Consider the following 10,994-nt stretch of genomic DNA (forward strand, 5'->3'; position numbering starts at 1 on the left):
GTGTTACTCAAGAAACAGGAAGAAAGAATGAGAGAAAGTTGGGGGCGAAAGAGTACAACAGGGGTCACCACCACCACCCACCCCAGCCGGAGCCTCGTGGAGCTTTAGGTGTTTTTACTCAATAAACACACACAACATCCGGTCTGGGAATCTAAACTGCGATCCTCCGACCACGAGTCCGCTGCCCTAACCACTGGGCCATTGCACCTCCACGATAATAATACACACATACATGCATCCATACATAAATAAGTGTGTGTGTGGGGGGGGGTTTGGCAGTGCAAAGAACGAAAATAGAAATCAAATCACAAGTGTGTGTGTGTGTATACACACACACACACACACACACACAGGTTTTACAAATCTGTTTAAATATATTATGTGTGTGTGTGTGTCTCTCCCCATACCTTCCAGGATTTTTCTAAAGGTTTTAAAAGTATAAGAAGCAAAAGAGAATGTAGCAAAGGAATTCACAGACAAGTAGACAAGGAAACATGTCCATGTGAACTATTTGCAATGGGGAGGTATTAACAAGATTGAGAGGTTTGCAAGACAGAGATTACAGAACAATACAAAGTATTATCTGCATGTAGTATGTGAGGGTAGGTGCCAGGTTATTTAGGTTAAATTCTTCTCAAGAAGAAGGACTTGAACAGAGAGAGATTAACTATAAGTGAGTGGTAAGTTATTAGATAAACTCAGGGTTAGAGTTTGTATTAGGGACATCATCATCATTTTAACCTACACTTTTCCATACTTGTATGGGTAGGACAGAGTTTATTCAGGCAGATTTTTAATGGTTGGATATCCTCCCTTCCTGTTGCCAACCCTCACCTGTTTCCAAATAAGGGAATACTTTGTTATGGTCAGGTATGTTCTCACAATATACTAGAAATGAATGACACAGCATGTATGACAATAACAATCATTTACAGCTATCACGCCATGACAAGACAAAAGGGTCGTACAAGCACACATACACGCACACACACAATAAGCTTCTTTCAGTTTCTGTTTACCGAATTCACTCAAAAAGCTTTGACTACTATTTCTCACGGGTCAAGCAACTACACACAGGCTCTTCTGTGTGTGTGTGAGAGAGAGAGTTTGCTGAATGGGTTGGATAAATTTCTATATGACAGCCAACAATAGCTCTGCTACGTAGAAGAAATGCTATAACAATTGAAAAGAACTACCACTGAAAGAGAAATAAAAATAGAGCAGAGTCAACACATTTTGTAGGGCATTATTTTGTGTGCTCAATGTAGCACAAAGTATGAAATTTAAACAAGATGTCTTATCGAGGATTAAAATAGATATATACAATGAGCTTGACCTTCAGAAAGATATAATGTCAATAAAGTGTTAGGATAAATTCTCTTGCTTTCTTGATATCTAGCTGAAGCTTAAAGTTGAATACCCTGTTCATATCAAATTAATATTAACTCCAACAAAAGCAGAAGAGATTTGTTTGCCCTGTGTAAGCATCAGTCAGTTGAAAACACCTACCTTTAAGACACTTGTAAGAATATGAATTTGGAAACTGAAAAAGCGAGACGAGGTGCTGGAAAGTTTCTGGCTTTAAGGGTGTCATGAAAGGCCTGGTTGGAGAGGCCTAACTTTCTGAGTTCTTTAAGAGGGCTTAGAAAAAACTGAAGGACCACTACAAAAGTGTGTGTGAATGCAAAAAGGGGAATATGTTGAATAAAATCATAATTAACTGATCATCCTGTATTTTCTTCTATCCAAAGCCAGGAACTTTTCAGCACCCCCTCGTTTGTTGGAAAGATAAGTTGGAACACTACCTAGGTATATATGTACCACCATCATCATCATCCTTATCATTTTAAGATCCACTTTTCTATGCTTGCAGGGGTTGGACAGATTTATTTTTCTAAGGCCAAATGCCCTTCTTGCTATCAATCCTAAACTGCTTCCAACCAAAGCAATAGTTCCTCACTATTAAGAATGATTTTGTAGATTGGAAGTAAATGACATTGCTAATATGACAGTGACACTTATTTAACCCTTTCGTTACCGTATTTGTTTTGACATGTTCTGTATTTCTTTCAATTAATTTTAGATATAACAAAGAATTTAGTAAAATAACTTAGTTATCATTAAGCTAGTATTAGAAACATAAATTGCAACTAAGGCTCGGTGGAAGATTTTAAAACTCCAAATTTATGAAAACAAGACAATTGTGCTACAAAGCTAGAGGCGGTTTCAGCCAGGTTGGTATCAAAAGGGTTAAAGCTATTACATGATGTCAAGACAAGGAGACACAAACGTACACAGACATTATGAATGACTTTGATGGATGGAAATTGTGTGGAAGTTCACCCTGTGTGTTTTTGTATCTGTGAGTGTTACTACCAACACCACTTGACAACCGGTGTTACTTTATTTACATCCCCAGAGCTAAATGGTTCTGTAAAAGAGACCAATAGAATAAGTACCAGACTTTAAATTACATAAGTACTGCGGTCCAATGACTGAAACAAGTAGAAGACAATGGATGAAGATGCGAATTTCTAGTCTTTATACACCTATCAAACCGACAGAGTGAAAATAAATATAAACACTAACAAAACAAAAATATTGTTTTTAATAAGAAAATAAAGACAGAAGTAAAAAAAAAATGTTTTCTCAAGCAGCAAAGCAGTTTGAAAATAAATAATAAAGCAGTTTTAAAATAAATAAATAACCAAGGTTAAATTAAAAAACAAGAACAAAAAAGTAAACTTTGCTGAATTGTAATCAATAGAGCTAATGGGATAAACATTCAATGTTTAAGCAGGAGTTATTTAATACACCCAATAAATAAATAAATAAATTACACAGACATATTGTGCCCAAAGCATTTCTAGAGATCGTGCTCTCAAAAAGAAAAAAATTCACTGCCTCTAACTTCCTTTGAGACTAATCTACCATCATTACTACCAAGTTGAAAGCAGCTGCTGCAGGTAACTTAGCTTAATAAGCAATCAGACAAGTAGTCAATAAATAGATAGATAATTCATTTTCTTTATAATCAGCGCAGCTCTGTATTCATAGGCAAGAAGGCATAGTTTCTCAACAGCTCAATCCACCAAACTGTAAGTCAATACCGAAGAGAGGAGGAATAGCTTGCTGTTGTAAGTAATGGCAAATCTTTTGCTAATACAAAGTGCTTAGTTTGGATATTTCCATAGTGTCAGCTATGGCAGAAACACTAAAGCAATATGACCTACTTTCGATTCTATGACATCTGCTCTAAAAAGTGGATTATTGTTGCCCAATTTATCCAAGTCATTGAGAAAAACAGAAACAATAGACTGACATTTGAGAACTAAAAATAGAATCAGGCATGGTTTTCTTGTGGTATCTTTAACCAACTAGTCATGTAATAGCTGTAAAAAAGTGTCACTGTCATACGAGCAGTGTTGTTCATTTTCAGCCTTCTGTGAAAACAAGCTTGGCCTTGGGGAAATACTAACTTACTTGGAAATCAGTAAGGATCGGTGATAAAAAGGGCATTCAGCCATAAAAAATTTACTTCAACAAAATCTGTCTGATCTATGCAAGTATGGAAAAGTGGACATTAAAATGACGATGACGATGATGATGATGGGGAGGGGAAGAACTCATGACCCTTCACTTCCTGACTTCCAAACTACTCGGAGAGAAAGAGGAAGTCATCCTCAAACTGGAGGACCTAACTCCAAACGCATGCAACAGAGTGAACTCTACTAAAGGCACCCAAGGGACCAATTATAACCATTGTGGTTGTATGTTAACGAACTAAAACAGCACAACATTGCCATAGCTGTTGACCACAGAAACAATACACATGCACCATATGACTTTTAATCATGTTTGGAGTCTTTTGGGGGTTTTTTTTTTTGTCGCTTCTTTTATTTTTTTTTGTTTTTTGTTATTTGCTCATTCTAGACAAAAGGATAGTGCCCATGACCCCTCAGGTTAGTGAGCTTGATGCAGTTAATGGTTCTGTTTAAACTGTTGCAGGTAAATACCCGTAAAAAAGACATGAGAGAGATTTCCAAAGGGATGACATTCCGGAGAGGAAGGAGTTGAAATAATAGAAGAAGAAATGAGTGACGGTGAGAGTGGCTAGAACCCAATCAGCACTGCCTTTGTTTGTAAATGAGACATTTGATTGATGAACCACAGCAGTACCAATCCAGCTGTTAACTAGAACAAAAGAAATGAAGATTCAGATAACTTACCTTAATAATGGGGGATGTGAGAAGCCCCCAGCAGAAGAATTCTAAAAATATAATCACTAAGGCATGGTATATACTAGGCTGCCGTAATCCAGACTGCAAAAACAAAAAGAGACAAAGTCAGAAAGTCTTTAAAAACAACAACAAAATATTGGTTTACAATTCTGGTACAGGGCCAACAATTTTGGGGAAGGGGTTATGTCTATTGCATCGATCCCCAGTGCTTAACTGGTATTTATTTTATTGACTTCAAATAGAATGAAAGGTAAAATCAACCTTAGCAGAATTTGAACTCAGAACACAAGCACAGACAAAATGCCACTAAGCACTTTTCCCAGCATGCTAATTCTACCAGGTTGCCATTTTAAGCAACAGTAGAATATTAAGAAGAATGCTTGAAGAAACAGACTGATTCGTAACCATATTTATAAAGAAAATCTGTCTGGGTGCTTTAATTAATTTTGGGGGAAAAAAATAATCAAGTATTTATTTGGATGAATTTAATACAATAATTAACATTTTAATTAATAAGTTGGTGATTGCAAAATATTTTAACAACATATTCTTAAATAGAATTATAAAGACAGAGTTAATTTAAATATGAGCACTTCAAGTTGGACAGTTTTATATCCTGCCTCAGGTTTCTTATTAACTAGGTTAATTGATACCAATATCTCATAAGTACACATTTTATTGATTTTTATTGTTTTCTTTCATTAACAGAATCTTTCTTTATTGATAGGATCAGCTGAATGTTGAACAAAATACCTTGTGGTAGTTTGGTAATTTGCTATGTCTTTTCATGCTCTGAACTCAAATCTTGCCTGATCTACTTTGCTTTTCATCTTTTCCAAACCCAATGATGAAAGGCAAAGCTGACCTCAGCAGGACTTGAACTCAGAATATTAAATAAATAAATAAATAAATAAATACTGCAGTGCATTTTGTAAGACACTAACGAAGCTACCAATAATAATTGAAATAAAGCTAATTTTCATAAAGAGAACAGTGTAGAAATTCGAAAAGATTCTTTTATTTTTGTTGGAGAGTACTTATTTTATTGACCCCAGAACGATAGAAGGCAATGCCAACTCAAGTGGTATTTGAACTCAAACATAGTGGACTTAAAGCTACATTATTCAATGTCATTTAGTTCAGTGTGCTACTGCCAAATCATTGCCTTTACCTATAACATCATTATCAAACTTTGGTACCAAGTCACAGAAATACACAGAAGAGGTATGACTGACTACATTAATACCAGTACAATATTTACTAGAGTAACTTTGCAGGAATGGAAACCAAAGTGAAACCCTGGTAGAATTTTACCTCGGAATACAAGGGCAGATTACTGAATGCCACAAGCCATTTGGTCAAACACACCATCAATCTTCTTTCACCCTTACTTATAATATTGTTTTCTTACACAAGCACAACTGTATGATACTCATATCCTTCCAAAAAGCATCAACAGATTCAGTGCAATACGCAACTGGTACTTAATTTATCGCCGCCTTGCCAAACAGGCAAATATTGTGGTAGAATCAGTATAGTACTTGAGACACCAGCAGCTCTTCTTTGAATACAACATATATTGAAAATATAACTGAGTTTCATATTTTTCAACAATAATCCAACACCTGTGAGTTGACAGCTATTGACCGTTTGTCTCTAAGTGGGGTGGGTTTAACTAACAATGCATAAAGGTACTGCTAAGTCTGTCACATTTTCAAAACTAACATTCAACAGGTTTGGCACATTGATATAAAATTAAAAAGGAAAAAAATTAACTCAGAGGTGGACAGCAGATTAGCACATGAGATGTGGGGGAAGCAAAGAAGAAAAGTTTGCATGCCATCATTGAAACATCAAAAAGTACTTGTCTATTTGATTACAGTTTTCTATATTGCATAGCCAACCATAAGACTATAAAACTGATACTTAGCAAATGCAGACCCAGAATGGTTATGAGACGTTTTGGCATTGCCATTTCTGCCCTGCCTATTTACCATTGCTGATGCAATGCTAATTTATTTGATATCAGGCGTTTTGTCCCCCAGAACCTTTCAGCACCATGAAAATTTTTATTTTAATTCTAGTTAATTACTAAAACTGACTAACCTGTTACCACAACTACTATAAACAACTTGGCTACTAAACTTTGTTTTAACTTTCATTAGCCATCATATACATAAAAATGAAGCAGAAAGTGTTCACATCAATCGGCTTCAATTAATAAATAATCATCTCTCTCTTTCTCTCTCTCTCTGAGTACATTTATTTATGCACGTGATACAAATAATAACAATAATGTTATGTTACAGCAAATCATAACATTATTGTGAAGTAGAAAGTGTTTATGTCAATTGGTTTCAATTAATAAATTGTAATCTCATAATCCCTCTCTCTTTCTCTCTCTCTCTCTCTCTCTGTACATTTCTTCGTGGACGTGTGTGTGTGTATTTTCCTCAAGTGCCAAAAAGTACCGTTGCCAAAACTGGTTCAATGTCCAGTCAGCCATGCCAAAACACCAGTATCCAAACAGCCATGCCTGGTCATCTCATTCTGCTCCAGAATGACAGAATGATGGTTAACTTAAATGATGGTTAACTTAAAACATCTAGAAATGTAACTAAACACTAATAAACCTTCAATCTAGCGGCAGCAATCTACTGTTCCTGCAACTCAACAATTAGTCAAGATTATGAAATAATAATAATAATAATAATAATAATAATAATCTTGCAATATTTATTATAGTATAATATTAGAAACTGTGTTTCTTAAACACATGATAGTAACAAAACATTGAAATTAGTACAAAAGGAGCTTTAACTCTGCAATGCATGCCTTGAAATTTTACAAAACAAAAACACAAAAAAAAAACCTTTACATCATCTTTTTTATATTAGTTTTTCTATGCTTGCATTGGGTGGATGGATCTTCCCCATCACATCATCTTGCCATTTGTTACAGTCCTTTGTCATCTCCTTAATGACATTTGACCCCTCCCCCTATTTTTTTCAGATGTTCTAGCAATTCTGCCAACCCAGCATCCTTTGGTTTGGATTTCTACAGAGCCAGGAATTTTGAAGGAAAGCCAACACCTTCAGCCTCACTACTTGATGGGTACTTATTCTGGAGGGATTAAAGACAAAGCTGAACTCAGTACACAGAGAGCAGGGATACAGCAAGGCATCTTTCTGATGTTCTAACAATTCTGCCAGCTCACCACCTAAATAATAATGATGACGACGATGATGATGATGTTTTTAACATAGGCACAAAGCCACAAATTTGAGAGAAGGGGAGCAGTCAATTGACCCCAGTAGATAATATCACCCATCACCTTTGCTAGAATTGATCCTAAATCTGTATTTATCTAGGTATGCAAACACCTTGAGGACAGTTGACCTTTGGCATTAGGAAAGGCATCCAGACATAGAAACCATGCCAAAACGGACAACTGGAACTTGGTGCAGCTCTCCAGCCTGCCAACTGTTGTCAAATCATCCAACTCATGCCAGCATGGAAAACAGACACTATAGTCACTTCTACAATGAAGTAGAGTATCAAAGATCAGATCATAATGGCTGGTTCAATACAAACTAACTTTTGGAGAAGTAAGCAAAATATAGCACACACACAGACACACACACATGCATAGATATATGGCAGCCTTAATTCAGCCTACAAAAACCACTCACAAGGCTTCGGGGCCAATCCATGGCTATAGTAAACTGAACCCAAAAGTGCTTGCTGGGGAGGCAAACTTCTCAAACACACAGCCATTCCTACATGAGAAAGTCTGAAAGTAAGTTGGGAGTGAGACAACACTTACCTCCTTATCTAAGGTAATATGCTTCTCCCTTCTTTTTATTTTTTTAATTTTTTTGCACAATCTTACATAACTACATAACCAATTTTTTTTTGTTTCTTTTTTACTTTTGTGAATTTTGCATTTTGTCTTTTAACCGCATCTTTCTCTCTCACTTGAGATTAAAATGTTAATCGATGCCCCCACCACCACTGGCAACCTGAGAAAAATAACTCTGGCTGCAGATCTAATAATAGAAGGCTAGTAATGAGATAATGAGATGTTTCTTGATTCATGCTAACAATCAAAAGATATCACACATACATAAATCAGATCTTTGATAGAGCCAACTCAACAACAGTTACTACTACTACTACTACTACTAGTTGTTAGTCATACATTATTGGCAGATTACTGAATTTAATCAAAATACATAAAAATAAATAAAGTAATTCTTTTATCATACTGCCGAAGGTAAAGAACTATAGTCTACAGCCATTCTGTACAATGGTCGAGTCGCAGCTAGTACTCCACTAACTACACCACCAGCCATATATTGAAAGTAATACAAAGATTAATAGACAGAGCAGCTATTCAGACCATATGAAGAATCAAAGATGGCATTCTCCCACTCAAATGTATAGTTTATTATTGCGTGTGTGTACACACACACACACACTCACATAGATATATATATATAATCGAAATAAGAAGACAAAGAAAAATCTTAATACATCTTCAATGACCAGTTGCAAGTGCTTCTGTACCAATTCTGCTTTCAACGCCAGTTCACACAAAAGTTCTGAGTGAAAGTTTACATAATATTTGCAGTTTTAAACATTAGCGTGGCACCTTTTCGAAATGCATCAAATACATGCCCTTACATTGTATGCAATGTAAGAGCACACCCTGGGACCTTTGGCATTGATAGCAGGGTGAGCATAGAAATAATTGTAACGATCATTAAAGATGTGTTAAAGTCTTTTTATTTGGACTATATTTTAGTTTTTCCTAAACCCACACAAGAACTTTACTGTTGTGACGCCTGGGTCTTCTACACATGAAGAATTTTGATATTACTTAAGACTAGAATTCAACAGTATAGATAGCCTATAAGCTCAGGTTGAGTGCTACAGTTTGAAAACAGCTTTGAAAACAGCTATAGCCTCGAGCCGACCGAAGCCTTGTGAGTGGATTTGGTAGACGGAAACTGAAAGAAGCCTGTCGTATATATGTATATATATATATGTATGTGTGTATGTGTTTGTCCCCCCAACATCGCTTGACAACCGATGCTGGTGTGTTTATGTCCCCCGTAACTTAGCGGTTCAGCAAAAGAGACCGATAGAATAAGTACTAGGCTTCCAAAGAATAAGTCCTGGGGCCGATTTGCTAGACTAAAGGCGGTGCTCCAGCATGGCCACAGTCAAAAGACTGAAACAAGTAAAAGAGTAAAAGAGTATATATATATATATATATATATATATATATATATATATATATATATATATATATATATATATATATATATATACACACACATATGCATATATATGTACATAAATATATAAACATACATAGACGTCATCATTTAACATGCACTTTGCCACGCTTGCATGAGTCACATGGAATTTTCTTAGGCAGATTTCCAATAACAGGATACTCTTCCTGTCACCAACACGCACTTGCTTTCAAGCATGGTAATATTTTTTCCCATATCCAGAGAAGTTTTTCACAGAAGACTGGAAACAAACGTTGCTGCTTGTATGTGTTGCACATATGTACATATACATACATATATAAAATGCACACGCACACATATACATACTCACACACATATACACATACTCATACACACACACTTATACATATACATACATACACATATCCGACGGGCTTCTTTCAGTTTCCATCCACCAAATCCACTCACAAGGCTTTGGTCAGCCTGGGGCTATACTAGAAGAACCATGCCCAAGGTGCCATACAGAGGAACTAAGAATTTAAATTTCCTGTGTGTGTGTGTGCATGCGTGCACATGTGTGCGTGTGCATGCGTGTATGTGTGAAATACAAAAATATTAAACTACAATTTTAATAGCAACAATTTACAGTAATTACCTTTACTTAAAAGAAAAGAAAAGAAAAGAAAAAAAGAAATTGTAATGGGACTAAACAAACTTATGGTATTGTATTGTAAAGTTAGGTGAGATAGTATAGTGAATGCTATTATTATGTTGTGTTAACATTTGAAGTAGAGAGCATCAAAACTTTAATTAGAAATAATTGTGGTGAGGAAAAGACCACATGGGCACAATGACTAATATTATAGTGATTTACAAACAGAAAAATTGCCCTCAGGGTGACTAAATGAGATACATTTTTCTTTGGCTGACCTCAATAAATTTTGTGTAACCCAGGCCAGTGTGGAAAAATGAATGTATAAATGATGATAGTGAGGATATTAATTTTATTAAAAAACATTTGAGTCAGACAAAACGTAGCTTGTTAAACTCATTGTTTTTATACACACACAGGGCAGACATAGGTGTATGGTTAAGAAGCTAACTTCCCAATCATGCGGTCTTGAGTTCAGTCCCACTGCCTGGCACACTGGTCCCTGAAACTGAAAGAATCCTGTCGTGTACATATCATCATCATCATCGTTTAACGTCCGCTTTCCATGCTAGCATGGGTTGGACGATTTGACTGAGGACTGGTGCAACCGGATGGCTACACCAGGCTCCAATGTAATTTGGCAGAGTTTCTACAGCTGGATGCCCTTCCTAACGCCAACCACTCAGAGAGTGTAGTGGGTGCTTTTACGTGTCACCCGCACGAAAACGGCCATGCTCGAAATGGTGTCTTTTATGTGCCACCCGCACAAGAGCCAGTCCAGGGGCACTGGCAACAATCTCGCTCGAAAACCCTACAAGGCCAGTCAGGCGGTACTGA

General features: G+C 36.2%; 1 protein-coding gene across 1 annotated transcript in view; it reads right to left on the reverse strand.

Annotated features, from left to right (window-relative positions):
• LOC106874946 (hippocampus abundant transcript 1 protein) overlaps positions 1-10,994 on the reverse strand; it is a 74,278-nt gene that overhangs the window by 34,408 nt on the left and 28,876 nt on the right. Inside the window, exon 3 of the mRNA XM_014922870.2 lies at positions 4,230-4,322. Within this exon, the coding sequence (XP_014778356.1) occupies positions 4,230-4,322 (93 nt within the window). The remainder of the gene's footprint in view (positions 1-4,229; positions 4,323-10,994) is intronic.

This window comes from Octopus bimaculoides, chromosome 8 (assembly GCF_001194135.2).
Source record: "Octopus bimaculoides isolate UCB-OBI-ISO-001 chromosome 8, ASM119413v2, whole genome shotgun sequence".
Classification (NCBI taxonomy): Eukaryota; Metazoa; Mollusca; class Cephalopoda; order Octopoda; family Octopodidae; genus Octopus; species Octopus bimaculoides.